The 20,102-nt window shown below is 48.5% G+C and overlaps 1 protein-coding gene across 4 annotated transcripts in view; it reads left to right on the forward strand.

Moving 5' to 3' along the window:
• Positions 1 to 20,102, forward strand: part of ADAMTS17 (ADAM metallopeptidase with thrombospondin type 1 motif 17) — a 547,181-nt gene that overhangs the window by 430,739 nt on the left and 96,340 nt on the right. For 3 of the 4 annotated variants that reach the window (XM_063925679.1, XM_063925677.1, XM_063925680.1), the window contains exons 16-17: positions 15,195 to 15,269; positions 17,663 to 17,743. In XM_063925679.1, coding sequence (XP_063781749.1) covers positions 15,195 to 15,269; positions 17,663 to 17,743 — 156 coding nt within the window. The remainder of the gene's footprint in view (positions 1 to 15,194; positions 15,270 to 17,662; positions 17,744 to 20,102) is intronic. The other variant, XM_063925678.1, reaches the window with a different exon arrangement.

Here is a 20,102-nt window from a genome sequence, read left to right on the forward strand (position 1 = left end):
ATCAGTTCGGACGCTGCCGTAGGGATGGTCCACGGCACCCCGGGTCTTTACTGAAGTAATGACCGTAATGATGATATTCCTTCGAAGGAAGGGAATTTTAGTTATCCGTTACTTGGACGATTCCCTGATAAGGGTAAGATCCAGGGAACAGTTGGAGATCGGTGTAACACTATATCAGGTAGTGTTGCGGCAGCACGATTGGATTCTCAATATTCCAAAATCGCAGCTGGTTCCGACGTCTTGTCTTCTGTTCCTAGGGATGATCCTGGACACAGTCCAGAAAGAAGGTGTTTCTCCCGGAGGAGAAAGCCAGGGAGTTATCCGAGCTAGTCAGGAACCTCCTAAAACCGAACCAAGTCTCAGTGCATCAATGCACAAGGGTTCTGGGTAAAAATGGTGGCTTCCTACGAAGCAATCCCATTCGGCAGATTCCACGCAAGACTTTCCAGTGGAACCTACTGGACAAATGGTCCGGGTCGCATCTTCAGATGCTTCAGCGGATAACCCTGTCACCGGGGACAAGGGTATCCCTCCTGTGGTGGTTGCAGAGTGCTCATCTTCTAGAGGGCCGCAGATTTGGCATTCGGGACTGGGTCCTGGTGGCCACGGATGCCAGCCTGCGAGGCTGGGGAGCAGTCACACAGGGAAGGAATTTCCAGGGCTTATGGTCAAGCCTGGAGACATCTCTTCATATAAACATTCTGAAACTAAGGGCCATTTACAATGCCCTAAGTCAAGCGAAACCCCTGCTTCAGGGTCAGGCGGTATTGATCCAATCGGACAACATCACGTCAGTCGCCCACGTAAACAGACAGGGCGGCACGGGAAGCAGGGGGGCAATGGCAGAAGCTGCAAGGATTCTTCGCTGGGCGGAAAATCATGTGATAGCACTGTCAGCAGTGTTCATTCCGGGAGTGGACAACTGGGAAGCAGACTTCCTCAGCAGACACGACCTTCACCCGGGAGAGTGGGGACTTCACCCAGAAGTCTTCCACCTGATTGTAAACCGTTGGGAAAAACCAAAGGTGGACATAATGGCGTCCCGTCTAAACAAAAAACTAGACAGATATTGCGCCAGGTCAGGGGACCCTCAGGCAATAGCGGTGGACGCTCTGGTAACACCGTGGGTGTACCAGTCAGTGTATGTGTTCCCTCCTCTGCCTCTCATACCAAAAGTACTGAGAATCATAAGAAGGAGAGGAGTAAGAACTATACTCGTGGTTCCGGATTGGCCAAGAAGGACTTGGTATCCGGAACTTCAAGAGATGCTCACGGACGAACCGTGGCCTCTACCTCTAAGAAAGGACCTGCTCCAGCAGGGGCCTTGTCTGTTCCAAGACTTACCGCGGCTGCGTTTGACGGCTTGGCGGTTGAACGCCGGATCCTGAAGGAAAAAGGCATTCCAGATGAAGTCATCCCTACCCTGGTCAAGGCCAGGAAGGACGTAACCGCAAAACATTATCACCGCATTTGGCGAAAATATGTTGCGTGGTGGGAGGCCAAGAAGGCCCCTACAGAGGAATTTCAACTGGGTCGTTTCCTCCATTTCCTGCAAACAGGACTGTCTATGGGCCTAAGATTAGGGCCCATTAAGGTTCAAATTTCGGCCCTGTCGATTTTCTTCCAAAAGGAACTGGCTTCAGTGCCTGAAGTTCAGACATTTGTAAAAGGGGTACTGCATATACAGCCTCCTTTTGTGCCTCCAGTGGCACCTTGGGATCTCAATGTTGTGTTGAGTTTCCTAAAGTCACATTGGTTTGAACTACTCACCACTGTGGACTTAAAATATCTCACATGGAAGGTGACGATGCTGTTAGCCCTGGCTTCAGCCAGGCGTGTGTCAGAACTGGCGGCTTTATCATATAAAAGCCCTTATTTAATATTTCATTCTGACAGGGCAGAATTGAGGACTTGTCCTCAATTTCTACCTAAGGTGGTTTCTGCATTCCACATGAAGCAACCTATTGTGGTACCTGCGGCTACTAAGGACTTGGAGGATTCCAAGTTGCTTGACGTGGTCAGGGCCCTGAAAATATGTTTCCAGGACGGCTGGAGTCAGAAAATCTGACTCGCTGTTTATCCTGTATGCATCCAACAAACTGGGTGCTCCTGCTTCTAAGCAGACGATTGCTCGTTGGATTTGTAGTACAATTCAGCTTGCACGTTCTGTGGCAGGCCTGCCACAGCCAAAAATCTTAACATGCCCACTCCACAAGGAAGGTGGGCTCATCTTGGGCAGCTGCCCGAGGGGTCTCGGCTTTACAACTTTGCCGAGCAGTTACTTCGTCAGGAGCAAATACGTTTGTAAACTTCTACAAATTTGATACCCTGGCTGAGGAGGACCTGGAGTTCTCTCATTCGGTGCTGCAGAGTCATCCGCACTCTCCCGCCCGTTTGGGAGCTTTGGTATAATCCCCATGGTCCTTACGGAGTTCCCAGCATCCACTAGGACGTCAGAGAAAATAAGAATTTACTTACCGATAATTCTATTTCTCGTAGTCCGTAGTGGATGCTGGGCGCCCATCCCAAGTGCGGATTGTCTGCAATACTGGTACATAATTATTGTTACCAAAAAAATTCGGGTTATTGTTGTAGTGAGCCAACTTTTATAGAGGTTTCTCTATTATCATGCTGTTAACTGGGTTCAGATCACAAGTTGTACAGTGTGATTGGTGTGGCTGGTATGAGTCTTACCCGGGATTCAAAATCCTTCCTTATTGTGTACGCTCGTCCGGGCACAGTATCCTAACTGAGGCTTGGAGGAGGGTCATAGGGGGAGGAGCCAGTGCACACCAGGTGATCCTAAAGCTTTCTTTAGATGTGCCCTGTCTCCTGCGGAGCCGCTATTCCCCATGGTCCTTACGGAGTTCCCAGCATCCACTACGGACTACGAGAAATAGAATTATCGGTAAGTAAGTTCTTATTTTTACAGTGAGATCTGCTGGCAACAGACTCACTGCAGCGAGGGACTAAGGGGAGAAGAAGCGAACCTACCTAACTGGTGGTAGCTTGGGCTTCTTAGGCTACTGGACACCATTAGCTCCAGAGGGATCGACCGCATGGAACCGGCCATTGATGTTCGGTCCCAGAGCCGCGCCGCCGGCCCCCTTACAGAGCCAGAAGCAAGAAGAGTCCGGAAAATCGGCGGCAGAAGACATCAGTCTTCACCAAGGTAGCGCACAGCACTGCAGCTGTGTGCCATTGCTCCTCATACACACTTCACACTCCGGTCACTGAGGGTGCAGGGCGCTGGGGGGGGCGCCCTGAGCAGCAATAAAAACACCTTGGCTGGCAAATATATCACAATATATAGCCCCAGAGGCTATATATGTGATAAATACCCCTGCCAGAATCCATTAAAAAGCGGGAGAAAAGTCCGCCGAAAAAGGGGCGGAGCTATCTCCCTCAGCACACTGGCGCCATTTCTCCCTCACAGCTCCACTGGAAGGAAGCTCCCTGGCTCTCCCCTGCAGTCTACACTACAGAAAGGGTAAAAAAGAGAGGGGGGGGCACTAAATTTAGGCGCAATATACATATAGCAGCTATAAGGGAATATAATTTAGTTAATCCCTGTATTATATAGCGCTCTGGTGTGTGCTGGCATACTCTCTCTCTGTCTCCCCAAAGGGCTTTGTGGGGTCCTGTCTTCTGTCAGAGCATTCCCTGTGTGTGTGCGCGGTGTGTCGGTACGGCTGTGTCGACATGTTTGATGAGGAGGCTTATGTGGAGGAGGAGCAGGTGCCTATAAATGTGTTGTCACCCCCTGCGGGGCAGACACCTGAGTGGATGGACTTGTGGAAGGAATTACGTGAAAGTGTCGACTCCTTACATAAAAAATTTGACGACATGCCAAATGCGGGGCAGCCGGCTTCTCAGCCTGTGCCTGCCCAGACGTCTCAAAAGCCATCAGGGGCTCTAAAACGCCCGCTACCTCAGATGGCAGACACAGATGTCGACACGGATACTGATACCAGTGTCGACGACGAAGAGACTAATGTAATGTCCAATAGGGCCACTCGTTATATGATTAAGGAAATGAAAAATGTTTTACACATTTCTGATGTGACCCCAGGTACCACTAAAAAGGGTATTATGTTTGGGGAGAAAAAACTACCAGTAGTTTCTCTAACGTCCTAAGTGGATGCTGGGGACTCCGTAAGGACCATGGGGATAGCGGCTCCACAGGAGACTGGGCACATCTAAAGAAAGCTTTAGGACTATCTGGTGTGCACTGGCTCCCCCTATGACCCTCCTCCAAGCCTCAGTTAGATCTCTGTGCCCGAACGAGAAGGGTGCACACTAGGGGCTCTCCTGAGCTTCTTAGTGAAAGTTTTAGTTTAGGTTTTTTATTTTCAGTGAGACCTGCTGGCAACAGGCTCACTGCATCGAGGGACGAAGGGGAGAAGAAGCGAACTCACCTGCGTGCAGAGTGGATTGGGCTTCTTAGGCTACTGGACATTAGCTCCAGAGGGACGATCACAGGCCCAGCTTGGATGGGTCCCAGAGCCGCGCCGCCGGCCCCCTTACAGAGCCAGAAGGCAGAAGAGGTCCGGAAAATCGGCGGCAGAAGACGTCCTGTCTTCAACAAGGTAGCGCACAGCACTGCAGCTGTGCGCCATTGCTCTCAGCACACTTCACACTTCGGTCACTGAGGGTGCAGGGCGCTGGGGGGGGGGCGCCCTGGGACGCAATAAAAACACCTTGGATGGCAAAAAAATGCATCACATATAGCTCCTGGGCTATATGGATGCATTTAACCCCTGCCAGAATACATAGAAAAACGGGTGATAAGGCCGCCGATAAGGGGGCGGAGCCTATCTCCTCAGCACACTGGCGCCATTTTCCCTCACAGCTCCGTTGGAGGGAAGCTCCCTGGCTCTCCCCTGCAGTCACTACACTACAGAAAGGGTTAAAAAAGAGAGGGGGGCACTAATTATGCGCAGTATTAACTATACAGCAGCTATAAGGGGAAAAACACTTATATAAGGTTATCCCTGTATATATATAGCGCTCTGGTGTGTGCTGGCAAACTCTCCCTCTGTCTCCCCAAAGGGCTAGTGGGGTCCTGTCCTCTATCAGAGCATTCCCTGTGTGTGTGCTGTATGTCGGTACTTTTGTGTCGACATGTATGAGGAAAAAAATAATGTGGAGACGGAGCAGATTGCCTGTAATAGTGATGTCACCCCCTAGGGGGTCGACACCTGAGTGGATGAACTGTTGGAAGAAATTACGTGACAGTGTCAGCTCTGTATAAAAGACAGTGGTTGACATGAGACAGCCGGCTACTCAGCTTGTGCCTGTCCAGACGTCTCATAGGCCGTCAGGGGCTCTAAAGCGCCCGTTACCTCAGATGGCAGATATAGACGCCGACACGGATACTGACTCCAGTGTCGACGGTGAAGAGACAAATGTGACTTCCAGTAGGGCCACACGTTACATGATTGAGGCAATGAAAAATGTTTTACACATTTCTGATAATACGAGTACCACCAAAAAGGGGTATTATGTTCGGTGAGGAAAAACTACCTGTAGTTTTCCTGAATCTGATAAATTAAATGAGGTGTGTGATGATGCGTGGGTTTCCCCCGATAACAACTGATAATTTCTAAAATGTTATTGGCATTATATCCTTTCCCGCCAGAGGTTAGGGTGCGTTGGGAAACACCCCCTAGGGTGGATAAAGTACTCACACGCTTGTAAGGGCTCTACCCTCGCCTGAGATGGCCGCCCTTAAGGATCCTGCTGATAGAAAGCAGGAGGGTATCCTAAAAGGTATTTACACACATACTGGTGTTATACTGCGACCAGCAATCGCCTTAGCCTGGATGTGCAGTGCTGGGTTGGCGTGGTCGGATTCCCTGACTGAAAATATTGATACCCTAGATAGGGACAGTATATTTTTGCCTATAGAGCATTTAAAAGATGCATTTCTATATATGCGTGATGCACAGCGGAATATTTGCCGACTGGCATCAAGTCTAAGTGCGTTGTCCATTTCTACCAGTAGAGGGTTATGGACACGTCAGTGGTCAGGTGATGCGTATTCCAAACGGCATTTGGAAGTATTGCTTTATTAAGGGGAGGAGTTATTTGGGGTCGGTCTTTCAGACCTAGTGGCCACGGCAACAGCTGGGAAATCCACGTTTGTACCCCAGGTCGCCTCTCAACATGAGAAGACGCCGTATTATCAGGTGCAGTCTTTTCGTGGACAAGCGGGCAAAAGGTTCCTCATTTCTGCCCCGTGACAGAGGGAGAGGAAAAAGGCTGCAGAAATCAGCCAGTTCCCAGGAACAGAAACCCTCTCCCGCCTCTGCCAAGCCCTCAGTATACGCTGGGGCTTTACAAGCAGAATCAGGCACGGTGGGGGGCCCGTCTCAATGAATTTCAGCGCGCAGTGGGCTCACTCGCAAGTAGACCCCTGGATCCTTCAGGTGATATCTCAGGGGTACAAATTAGAATTCGAGACGTCTCCCCCTCGCCGTTTCCTAAAGTCGGCTTTACCGATGTCTCCTTCTGACAGGGAGACAGTTTTGGAAGCCATTCACAAGCTGTATTCCCAGCAGGTGATAATCAAGATACCCCTCCTGCAACAGGGAACGGGGTATTATTCCACACTGTTGTGGTACCGAAGCCGGACGGCTCGGTGAGACCGATTCTAAATCTAAAATCTTTGAACACTTACGTACAGAGGTTCAAATTCAAGATTGAGTCACTCAGAGCAGTGATTGCGAACCTGGAAGAAGGGGACTACATGATGTCTCGGGACATCAAGGATGCTTACCTTCATGTCAAAATTTACCCTTCTCACCAAGGGTACCTCAGGTTTATGGTACAGAACTGTCACTATCAGTTCAGACGCTGCCGTATGGATGGTCCACGGCACCCCGGGTCTTTACCAAGGTAATGGCCGAAATGATGATATTCCTTCGAAGGAAGGGAAGTTTAGTTATCCCTTACTTGGACAATTCCCTGATAAGGGTAAGATCCAGGGAACAGTTGGAGGTCGGTGTAGCACTATCTCAGGTAGTGTTGCGGCAGCACGATTGGATTCTCAATATTCCAAAATCGCAGCTGGTTCCGACGACGTGTCTTCTGTTCCTAGGGACGATCCTGGACACAGTCCAGAAAAAGGTGTTTCTCCCGGAGGAGAAAGCCAGGGAGTTATCCGAGCTAGTCAGGAACCTCCTAAAACCGAGCCAAGTCTCAGTGCATCAATGCACAAGGGTTCTGGGTAAAATGGTGGCTTCCTACGAAGCAATCCCATTCGGCAGATTCCACGCAAGAACTTTCCAGTGGGACCTGCTGGACAAATGGTCCGGGTCGCATCTTCAGATGCATCAGCGGATAACCCTGTCACCAAGGACAAGGGTGTCCCTCCTGTGGTGGTTGCAGAGTGCTCATCTTCTAGAGGGCCGCAGATTAGGCATTCAGGACTGGGTCCTGGTGACCACGGATGCCAGCCTGCGAGGCTGGGGAGCAGTCACACAGGGAAGGAATATCCAGGGCTTATGGTCAAGCCTGGAGACATCACTTCACATAAACATCCTGAAGCTAAGGGACATTTACAATGCTCTAAGCTTAGCAAGACCTCTGCTTCAAGGTCAGCCGGTGTTGATCCAGTCGGACAACATCACGGCAGTCACCCACGTAAACAGACAGGGTGGCACAAGAAGCAGGAGGGCAATGGCAGAAGCTGCAAGGATTCTTCGCTGGGTGGAAAATCATGTGATAGCACTGTCAGCAGTATTCATTCCGGGAGTGGACATCTGGGAAGCAGACTTCCTCAGCACGACCTCCACCCGGGAGAGTGGGGACTTCACCCAGAAGTCTTCCACATGATTAAAAACTCGACAGGCATTGCGCCAGGTCCAGGGACCCTCAGGCAATAAGCTGTAGACGCTCTGGTAACACCGTGGGTGTACCAGTCAGGGTATGTGTTCCCTCCTCTGCCTCTCATACCCAAGGTACTGAGATTGATAACATGGAGAGGAGTAAGCAATATATTCGTGGTTCCGGATTGGCCAAGAAGGACTTGGTAACCGGAACTTCAAGAGATGCTCACGGAGGATCCGTGGCCTCTACCTCTAAGAAGGGACCTGCTCCAGCAAGGACCCTGTCTGTTCCAAGACTTACCGCGGCTGCGTTTGACGGCATGGCGGTTGAACGCCGGATCTTGAAGGGAAAAAAAAAAAAAAAGGCATTCCGGATGAAGTCATCCCTATCCTGATCAAAGCCAGGAAGGATGTAACCGCAAAAACATTATCACCGCAATTGGCGAAAATATGTTGCGTGGTGCGAGGCCAGTAAGGCCCGACGGAGGAAATTCAACTGGGTCGATTCCTACATTTCCTGCAAACAGGAGTGTCTATGGGCCTGAAATTGGGGTCCATTAAGGTTCAAATTTCGGCCCTGTCAATTTTCTTCCAAAAAGAACTAGCTTCAGTCCCTGAAGTTCAGACGTTTGTAAAAGGGGTACTGCATATACAGCCTCCTTTTGTGCCTCCAGTGGCACTTTGGGATCTCAATGTAGTTTTGGGTTCCAAAAGTCACATTGGTTTGAACCACTTAAATCTGTGGAGTTAAAATATCTCACATGGAAAGTGGTCATGCTGTTGGCCCTGGCCTGGGCCAGGAGCGTGTCAGAATTGGCGGTTTTATCCTGGAAAAGCCCTTATCTGATTTTCCATTCGGACAGGGCGGAATTGAGGACTCGTCCTCAGTTTCTCCCTAAGGTGGTTTCAGCGTTTCACCTGAACCAACTTATTTGTGGTGCCTGCGGCTACTAGGGACTTGGAGGACTCCAAGTTGCTAGACGTTGTCAGGGCCCTGAAAATATATGTTTCCAGGACGGCTGGAGTCAGGAAATCTGACTCGCTGTTTATCCTGTATGCACCCAACATAGCTGGGTGCTCCTGCTTCTAAGCAGACTATTGCTCGTTGGATTTGCAGGACAATTCAGCTTGCACATTCTGTGGCAGGCCTGCCACAGCCAAAGATCTGTAAATGCCCACTCCACAAGGAAGGTGGGCTCATCTTGGGCGGCTGCCCGAGGGGTCTCGGCTTTACAACTTTGCCGAGCAGCTACTTGGTCAGGAGCAAATACGTTTGTAAAATTCTACAAAATTGATATCCTGGCTGAGGAGGACCGGGAGTTCTCTCATTTGGTGCTGCAGAGTCATCCGCACTCTCCCGCCCGTTTGGGAGCTTTGGTATAATCCCCATGGTCCTTACGGAGTCCCCAGCATCCACTTAGGACGTTAGAGAAAATAAGAATTTACTTACCGATAATTCTATTTCTCATAGTCCGTAGTGGATGCTGGGCGCCCATCCCAAGTGCGGATTGTCTGCAATACTTGTACATAGTTATTGTTACAAAAATCGGGTTATTATTGTTGTGAGCCATCTTTCAGAGGCTCCTCTGTTATCATGCTGTTAACTGGGTTCAGATCACAGGTTATACGGTGTGATTGGTGTGGCTGGTATGAGTCTTACCCGGGATTCAAAATCCTTCCTTATTGTGTACGCTCGTCCGGGCACAGTATCCTAACTGAGGCTTGGAGGAGGGTCATAGGGGGAGGAGCCAGTGCACACCAGATAGTCCTAAAGCTTTCTTTAGATGTGCCCAGTCTCCTGCGGAGCCGCTATCCCCATGGTCCTTACGGAGTCCCCAGCATCCACTACGGACTATGAGAAATAGCATTATCGGTAAGTAAATTCTTATTTTTTTCCCCCTTCTGAAGAATTAAATGAAGTGTGTGAAGTAGCGTGGGCTTCCCCCAATAAAAAATTAGTAATTTCTAAAAAGTTACTAATGGCGTACCCTTTCCCGCCAGAGGATAGGTCATGCTGGGAAACACCCCCTAGGGTGGATAAAGCACTTACACGCTTATCAAAAAAGGTGGCACTACCGTCTCCGGATACGGCCGCCCTAAAGGAACCTGCTGATAGCCTTCAGGAGATGCTCCTGCTTTCTATTTATACGCACACTGGTATTATACTGAGACCAGCTATTGCTTCAGCATGGATGTGCAGTGCTGCAGCTGCGTGGTCGGATTCCCTGTCGGAAAACATTGACACCCTAGACAAGGACACTATATTGCTAAACATAGAGCATATTAAAGACGCTGTCTTATACATGAGAGATGCACAGAGGGATATTTGCCGGCTGGCATCAAAAATAAGTGCACTGTCCATTTCTGCCAGGAGAGGTTTATGGACTCGGCAGTGGACAGGTGATGCAGATTCTAAAAGGCACATGGAAGTTTTGCCTTATAAGGGTGAGGAGTTGTTCGGGGATGGTCTTTCGGACCTAGTTTCCACAGCAACAGCTGGGAAGTCAGCATTTTTACCACATGTCCCCTCACAACCAAAGAAAGCACCGTATTATCAGGTACAGTCCTTTCGTCCCCAAAAGAACAAGCGGGGTAGAGGCGCGTCCTTTCTGCCCAGAGGCAGAGGTAGGGGGAAAATGCTGCAGCATACAGCCAGTTCCCAGGAACAAAAGTCCTCCCCCGCTTCTTCTGCTAAGTCCGCCGCATGACGCTGGGGCTCCACAGGCGGAGCCAGGTACGGTGGGGGCCCGTCTCAAAAACTTCAGCAATCAGTGGGCTCGCTCACAAGTAAATCCCTGGATCCTTCAAGTGCTATCTCAGGGGTACAGGCTGGAATTCGAGACATTTCCCCCCCGCCGTTTCCTCAAATCTGCCTTGCCAACGACTCCCTCAGACAGGGAGGCTGTGATAGAGGCAATTCACAAGCTGTATTCCCAGCAGGTGATAATCAAGGTGCCCCTACTTCAACAAGGACGGGGTTACTATTCCACAATGTTTGTGGTACCGAAACCGGACGGTTCGGTGAGACCCATTTTAAATTTAAAATCCTTGAACACATATATAAAAAAATTCAAGTTCAAGATGGAATCGCTCAGGGCGGTTATTGCAAGCCTGGAAGAGGGGGGATTACATGGTATCTCTGGACATCAAGGATGCTTACCTGCATGTCCCCATTTACCATCCTCACCGGGAGTACCTCAGATTTGTGGTACAGGATTGTCATTACCAATTCCAGACGTTGGCGTTCGGCCTGTCCACGGCACCGAGGGTATTTACCAAGGTAATGGCCGAAATGATGATACTCCTTCGAAAAAAGGGAGTTTTAATTATCCCATACTTGGACGATCTCCTGATAAAGGCGAGGTCCAGAGAGCAGTTGTTGGTCGGCGTAGCGCTATCTCAGGAGGTGCTACACCAGCACGGTTGGATTCTGAATATTCCAAAGTCACAGATGGTTCCTGCGATCCGTCTACTGTTCCTGGGGATGATTCTGGACATAGTCCAGAAATGAGTGTTTCTCCCAGAGGAGAAAGCCAAGGAGCTGTCATCTCTAGTCAGAGGCCTCCTGAAACCGAAACAGGTGTCGGTGCATCACTGCACGCGAGTCCTGGGAAAAATGGTAGCTTCCTACGAAGCAATTCCATTCGGCAGGTTCCATGACAGAACTTTTCAGTGGGACCTGTTGGACCAGTGGTCCGGATCGCATCTTCAAATGCATCGGTTGATAACCCTGTCTCCAAGGACCAGGGTGTCTCTGCTGTGGTGGCTGCAGAGTGCTCATCTCAAAGAGGGCCACAGATTCGGCATACAGGACTGGGTCCTGGTGACCACGGATGCCAGCCTTCGAGGCTGGGGGGCAGTCACACGGGGAAGAAACTTCCAAGGACTTTGGTCAAGTCAGGAGACTTCCCTACACATAAATGTTCTGGAACTAAGGGCCATTTACAATGCCCTAAGTCAGGCAAAGCCCCTGCTTCAAAACCAGCCGGTTCTGATCCAGTCAGACAACATCACAGCAGTCGCCCATGTATACCGACAGGGCGGCACAAGACGCAGGACGGCGATGGCAGAAGCCACAAGGATTCTCCGATGGGCGGAAAATCACGTGTTAGCACTGTCAGCAGTGTTCATTCCGGGAGTGGACAACTGGGAAGCAGACTTCCTCAGCAGGCACGACCTCCACCCGGGAGAGTGGGGACTTCATCCAGAAGTCTTCCAAATGATTGTAAACCGTTGGGAAAGGCCACAGGTGGACATGATGGCTTCCCGCCTAAACAAAAAGCTACAAAAGTATTGCGCCAGGTCAAGAGACCCGCAGGCGATAGCTGTGGACGCTCTAGTGACACCGTGGGTGTACCGGTCGGTTTATGTGTTCCCTCCTCTTCCTCTCATACTCAAGGTACTGAGGATAATACGGAGAAGAGGAGTAAGAACTATACTCATTGTTCCGGATTGGCCAAGAAGAGCTTGGTACCCGGAACTTCAAGAAATGATCTCAGAGGACCCATGGCCTCTACCGCTCAGACAAGACCTGCTTCTGCAGGGGCCCTGTCTGTTCCAAGACTTACCGCGGCTGCGTTTGACGGCATGGCGGTTGAACATCGGATCCTGAAGGAAAAGGGCATTCCGGAGGAAGTCATTCCTACGCTGATTAAAGCTAGGAAAGAAGTAACCGCAAACCATTATCACCGCATATGGCAAAAATATGTTGCGTGGTGTGAGGCCAAGAAGGCCCCAACGGAGGAATTCAGCTGGGTCGATTTTTGCACTTCCTACAGTCAGGGGTGACTATGGGCCTAAAACTGGGTTCCATTAAGGTCCAGATTTCGGCTCTGTCGATTTTCTTCCAAAAAGAACTGGCTTCACTACCTGAAGTTCAGACATTTGTCAAGGGAGTGCTCCATATTCAGCCTCCTTTTGTGCCTCCAGTGGCACCGTGGGACCTCAACGTGGTGTTGGGTTTCCTAAAGTCTCATTGGTTTGAGCCACTTAAAACCGTGGATTTAAAATATCTCACGTGGAAAGTGGTCATGCTTTTGGCCTTGGCTTCGGCTAGGCGTGTGTCGGAATTGGCGGCTTTATCATGTAAAAGCCCCTATTTGATTTTCCATATGGATAGGGCAGAATTGAGGACTCGTCCCCAGTTTCTTCCTAAGGTGGTATCAGCTTTTCACTTGAACCAACCTATCGTGGTACCTGCGGCTACTAGGGACTTGGAGGACTCCAAGTTACTGGACGTAGTCAGGGCCTTGAAAATTTATGTTTCCAGGACGGCTGGAGTCAGAAAGACTGACTCGCTATTTATCCTGTATGCACCCAACAAGCTGGGTGCTCCTGCTTCGAAGCAGACTATTGCTCGCTGGATTTGTAGCACAATTCAGCTTGCGCATTCTGCGGCTGGCCTGCCGCAGCCTAAATCGGTAAAAGCCCATTCCACGAGGAAGGTGGGCTTTTCTTGGGCGGCTGCCCGAGGGGTCTCGGCTTTACAACTTTGCCGAGCTGCTACTTGGTCAGGGGCAAACACGTTTGCAAAATTCTACAAATTTGATACCCTGGCTGAGGAGGACCTTGAGTTCTCTCATTCGGTGCTGCAGAGTCATCCGCACTCTCCCGCCCGTTTGGGAGCTTTGGTATAATCCCCATGGTCCTTATGGAGTCCCCAGCATCCACTAGGACGTCAGAGAAAATAAGATTTTACTCACCGGTAAATCTATTTCTCATAGTCCGTAGTGGATGCTGGGCGCCCGTCCCAAGTGCGGACTGTCTGCAATACTTGTATATAGTTATTGTTACCTAAAAGGGTTATTGTTGAGCCATCTGTTGAGAGGCTCTGTTATGTTCATACTGTTAACTGGGTATAATATCACGAGTTATACGGTGTGATTGGTGTGGCTGGTATGAGTCTTACCCGGGATTCAAAATCCTTCCTTATTGTGTCAGCTCTTCCGGGCACAGTATCCTAACTGAGGTCTGGAGGAGGGTCATAGTGGGAGAAGCCAGTGTACACCAGGTAGTCCTAAATCTTTCTTAGCTGTGCCCAGTCTCCTGCGGAGCCGCTATTCCCCATGGTCCTTACGGAGTCCCCAGCATCCACTACGGACTATGAGAAATAGATTTACCGGTGAGTAAAATCTTATTTTTTGTTGTTATGTTCCTTCTCTCAAGTATGTCATTCTCCTTCGGCACTGTTTTACCTATAACTGAGCTGTAGGAGGAGGCATAGAGGGGATGAGCCAGCACACCCAGTTGAAGAAATGTATAGTGCACTGGCTCCTTTCGACCCGTCTATACCCATTGTACTAATCTGTCCCCAATATCCCTTATAGACTACAAGAATAGGTAGTTAAAAATCCTAAAAAAAATTTCTTTTATCCACCCCCCAAACAGAACAAAAAAAGCCATAGGCAATTACCTCTGTCTCCCTCATTCCAGGCTGTGTAACTTCCTCAACTGCACTATGGCCCTCATTCCGAGTTGATCGCTCGCTGCCGATTTTCGCAGTGCAGCGATCAGGTGGAAAAGCGGCATTTATGCGCATGCGCATGGTACGCAGCGCGCATGCGCTAAGTGCTTTCACACAAAACTGTGTAGTTTTACACAAGCTCGAGCAACACTTTTCAGTTGCTCGAGTGTTCGTTGTTTGACAGGAAGTGGGTGTTTCTGGGCTGCAACTCAGCGTTTTCAGGGAGTGTGCTAAAAAACGCAGGCATGCCAGGTAAAAACGCAGGAGTGGCTGGAGAAACGGGGGAGTGGCTGGCCGAACGCAGGGCGTGTTTATGACGTCAAACCAGGAACTAAACAGATTGCAGTCATCGCAAGCTAGGAGTAGGTCTTGAGCCACTCTGAAACTGCATGAAATTTTTTAGTTGCAGAACTGCTAACCTTTCGATCGCACTTCTGCTAAGCTAAGATACACTCCCTGAGGGCGGTGGCCTAGCGTTTGCATTGCTGCTAAAAGCACCTAGCGAGCGATCAACTCGGAATCAGGGCCTATAATCTTCCTCCAGCCTTATAGGTAGGTTATGAAATAAGCAGAAGGAAAAGCAATAACGCTGATGGAAATTAATTTAGTGTTCAAACAATCCTGGCCAGGTTAGCATGGCTCACTGTGATAGATTGCAAGATTCAATCTTTCCCTTGTAATTTGCCTTAGTAGTCTGTATTGTTATAATGCTATAGTCCTATCTGACCTGCACATATTTCATGTAGGGTTTTAAGGTGTTATGTTAGAATGTGGTTTGGCAACCTTTGACATTTCCCATGATGCTTAGCCAGCCAGTAGCTGTGCCAGTAAACATGACTGTCATTTGGGAAAGTCTACGTGTTTACATTGTCACCTCATGACTTGTTTGTGTTCCTCAGTCAACAGTAGTAATTGTAAGAAGGTTTCCACATGTGTCATGACCAAGCCAAAGACAGTGCCCAAGTGTTTCACATGTAAGATCCGTGTAGTCACTGTTTGGCACCTTTGCTTGGTGTTTGGTTGCTATTTCTTTGGGATCCATGTCCTCCTTTGCCAAAACTGCCCCCCCCCCCCCCCCCCCCTGTGCACGTTGATTAACCCCTTCACTGCTGCAAGTCTAGAACAACTCAATAGCAATAGTCAGGCAGTACCGCTGCCTTTGTTTTTTTGTGGAGTTATCAGGAGGCCAGTAATACTCACAGGCATCAGAGATGTCAGGAAAAATGTGGGGTTAATTATGAGGTGACAAGGCAATAATAATATCCATCTCAAATATTGTATTGCTTACCTCCCAGTTGCAAAGAGCATGCAATCACATGCAGGGCAGATTCATTGTATGGGGCCTGGAGAAGTGCCAGGGTAATATCCTCATGCAGAGACATTTCTGATAAACACTTACATATTGCCATAACCCTCTGCCCTTTAAGAGACAGGGCAGTGCTGTTATTGTTCATCTTGTCTTCCACGTAATTGTGTGATGATCATAAACTGGGGTCTATTAGAGGTATATTGTAGCACATGCTGGTCAGCACTGAAGGGGTTAACAAATGTCCTGTCCTTATTGGTATTACTTAGATACACAACAGTTTATCAAAGTGTTTCTTCACAGAAAGGAAATGTTATTTTCCCGAGTGGACAGATGTCTCCTTATAATACTTGAGCGTTTGGCATTAAGGATTGCATTCATCAGTCTTTGGTCTTTCTTTTTCATTTTTTCTTCTTATAGTCAAACCTATTTAGATGTAAAATCTCGCATAGATACAAAGCTGACAAAGGAATACGTCTGCTAAGTTTCTGTCTGTCTCTGTGCAGTCTCAGTAACTGGGCTCTGCAAGGGAACGGACAGCATTACATCATTTCACCATCTCAGTGTGTCAGATCTGGTTGTAAAATGAAAGAAACACTTTTATAAACAATCTCTCAGCGTGTGGATTAAGGGGTAAATGGGAGCCCTCTGCAGGGATCTCTGTTGTTGTGTGTGCATGCTTGGCCTTTCGTGGCAGTCCCAGTGCTCCCCAGTACCAGGGAGTACAAGGTTTGTGTCAAAAAAATATTGGTGTGATGTCATTCTGAGCGTAAACCAAGATCTGGCCTCACCATGGATCCCTCCTGAGTCCATGCATAGCAAAGTCTGCACTCCTGAGACCGGTGCCCTGCAACGTCATCCCTCACAATGACAGATGATGAAGTGTCAGAGTGTCTGGCATGAGAGCAACGTAAGCATCTCGCTGCCAAACCCAACATCCACAGACTGTTTACAGTGTAGCGGCTCACACGCATGTTTAGTAAGTCCGTGTGATATCATGTGTTTGTTCAAGCTTGGCCAGAGTATAACACAGGCACGACAGCAACATTGTGCTGATCTGGGGGTTTGCTCAGTCTGACATTGACTTCCTTGTGTGTTTACTGTCAAAAACGTGACCTGTTCTCGTGTACAGATCTACTGAAAACTGGGGGGTTTTGCATGGCTGTTCAATGGAGATTTGTGATGTTTTACACAATAGAATGGGTTTCTTTGTTTACAATGAATCCACGTCATGCATACACTGACTACAGAAGATGGAGTTACTGCTGTTCACAATTGTCGTCTTATCCTGTCTTCCTAATACCCATCACATGCTGCAATATCCACTGCAACTGTCGTTAAACATTCCTGCTCTTTGCTCATTTTGGGTATAATGTAGATTTGCTTTTAAAATTGGGGTAAATTACTGCCAAAGTGCACCTTGCGCAAAAATTCTGTATTAAAGACTGTATGCAGCGCCACTCCATATCTGCAGAACATGCACCTGGTTTATTATTCCAGCGTGTATTTATACTTGCGCTCAGGAGTATATGCATACAGTATTTCTGCATGAGCCACCTTTGCACTTTGACTGCAAAGAGACTACTCCTTACCTCCCCCATTGCACCTCTCCAGTTGTATCGGGCCATGAATGGCACATATGGTCAGGTCTGCAATGGCGCATGTTCTGTACTCACCTTGTGAGTATGAGCAGAGCGATTCACTGCAGATTGCCCTAGTATGCACTCTACTTGAGCCCCATGGGCGGTATTCAATTAATAAACCGTGCTCGATCTCTCGTCTAAAGTGACGGGAGATCGCAGGGAGCTATGTAATTGTCCCCCGTTATCACACCCATAGTAGTCGGTTTTAGCTGCATAAAGTGGCTAAACCCGACATAAGTAATGGGCGCAGTCACGAAAAGTCACTTTTCACGCATTACAACTTGCACCCCTCCCCCCTCGGGGGTTACATCTGTTCTCATGCACCGTGCTCAGTACACTTTGTATATGTCATCTTTGTTAAACATTGTCACAGTTCCTGAGATATTGTCCTGTACTAACAGTAATCTTCTCTTAACAGGCTATATTGAAGCAGTGGTCATCCCTGCAGGAGCAAGGAGAATCCGTGTAGTGGAGGATAAGCCAGCACACAGCTTTTTGGGTATAATATTATACAGTATATCTCCAGGGATGTCCATCAGATACTTCTAAGAAATATGGCAGAATTTTAGCTTTCTCATATAGGGGCCCATTTATCATTAACAGCATATTCATTGCAATCTGGGCACGATATTAGCATATATGATTGTATTGGTGCTATGTATTATTGAGAGCCCATAGGGACAGGGGCTCTGAAAAGGAACACATCCCTGCGACGTACTCAGCGTGACAGTGGGACTACAGCACATGTGCGGTCCCATTGACCGCACATTCACAGCAGCAATTTCTGGGGAGGGTTCTGGGGGAACCCGCTGCATATGTTGTTTGTAGCCTATAGGCCATCTTCAGATGGAGGTAGCTGCGGGGGTCAGTATCCGGAATGCTTTGCAGCATCGCATCCCCCCCTAGAAACCAGCAGGAATGGAGGGATCGCGCAGGTATCGGAGATGTCTGCTGTGGACCCTCCTATATACATGCAGGTGACACTATATATTTGCAGTTAACCTCCGAAAACAGGTGTTTTTGGGATAATAGACGCAAATAAATTTCGAGAAATGATCCTCATAGACTTCTTGTCTGTCATAAATGAAGCATAATTGAAGACAGGCACTACAAGTGACATTACCTTTTTGGCCTTCAGTTCCAGGGTTTATCAGCGTAGCTCCAAAGGACAAGATACACAGGAGACTGCATAGAAATGTATCATGCCCACTAATAATCATTCTCTAGCAAAGGGACTTAGGGGGAGATTTAGCAAAGCCTGCTGAGTGATTGGAGAGAGATAAAGTACCCACCAATCAGCTCCTAACTGTCATTTTTCAAACACAGCCAGGACAGGAGCTGATTGGTTGTGGCTTTGGTGTCTATGTTCTAATGGGGGGTACACACTGGGCGATTTTAACTGTTTTTTCTTTTTTTTTTTTTTTTTTTGCAAATAGATTTTATTAAAGATTTTTCACAAATATGAACAGCATATAATACAAATTCAAGAAGGCAGTTTTTCTAAAGTAATGTTGTAAAATCATAGTAATTATCATTATTATTATTATTCCATTTTATTAATAAGGTGCCACAAGTGTTTTGCAGCGCCGTACAAAGGACAGTACAGGGAGACAAAACTTAGCATTACAGTAAATAAATAACAAAAATAGAGTACAGGTAACAAAGCACCACAATTCTCAAAACATAATACAGCTAAGATGTAAGTAGCGAGGGATTAATCATCGTACTACTTGGGGCTGGTGGCCATAGATAGAGATGAGCCTTTGCCAGCAGGAGAAAAAGCGTGTAAAGATGGTCGCTGAGTAGGAGAGAGCTGCGAGTGAAATGTGTCAAGAAGAGGGCTTTGACAACAAGAGGAAAGAGGGCCCTACTCTGAAGAGCTAACAATCTAGTGGGAAGGGGCGACAGACAGATGACATGAGGTGCAAGCAATCGGGAGGTAGCCTGATGGCAATATGTAAGCAAAGCAGAGATGAGGAGCAGCCTCAGGACTAGGTTATGCATCGGAAGGGTATGCTTTGATGAATAGGTGGGTTTTTAGTGCCTGTTTGAAGCTTTGCAAGGTCGGGAGAGTCTAATGGAGCGGGGGAGCACGTTCCACTGAAGGGGTGCAGCAGAGACAAAATCTTGAACTCGAGCATGGGAAGCAGTGACCAGGGCAGAGGAGGGGTGACGGTCATTGGCCGATCGTAGGGGGCGGGAGGGAATATGAAGGGAGAGGAGGTTGGAGATGTAGGGAGCAGTGGAATTAGAGATGGCTTTGTATGTGAGGGTGAGGAGTTTGAGAGGATTCTGTAGGGGAATGGAAACCAGTGTAGATTTTGTTGAAGGGGAGTGGCAGATGTGGAGCGGCGGGAGAGGAAGATAAGCCTAGCTGCGGAGTTGAGGACAGATTGGAGGGGAGCAAGATGGGAGCGAGTGAGGCCAGTGAGAACATTGCAGTAGTCGAGTCGTGAGACGACCAGTGAGTGGATGATAAGTTTAGTTGCACTCGGAGAGAAATGGCCTGATGCGAGCAATGTTGCGTTGCTGAAACCGACAGGATTGCACCAGAGCTTGGATGTGGGGTGCAGAGGAGAGGGAGGAGTCAAGAGTGACGCCCAAGCAGCGGAGTTGGGGGACAGGGGAGATGATGGTGTTGTCAACATAGAAATATTGGTAGGGGGTGTTGTTCTGGCTGGGGTAAAGATAATGAGTTCAGTTTTGTCCATGTTGAGCTTCAGAGAGCGCTTAAACATCCAGCAGGAGATGGCAGAGAGGCAGCTGGAAACCTGAGAGAGAAAAAAGGAGGACAAATCAGGAGAGGAGAGGTACAGTTGTGTGTCATCAGCATAGAGGTGGTATTGAAGGCCAAAGGA

This window comes from Pseudophryne corroboree, chromosome 6, assembly GCF_028390025.1.
Source record: "Pseudophryne corroboree isolate aPseCor3 chromosome 6, aPseCor3.hap2, whole genome shotgun sequence".
Taxonomy (NCBI): domain Eukaryota; kingdom Metazoa; phylum Chordata; class Amphibia; order Anura; family Myobatrachidae; genus Pseudophryne; species Pseudophryne corroboree.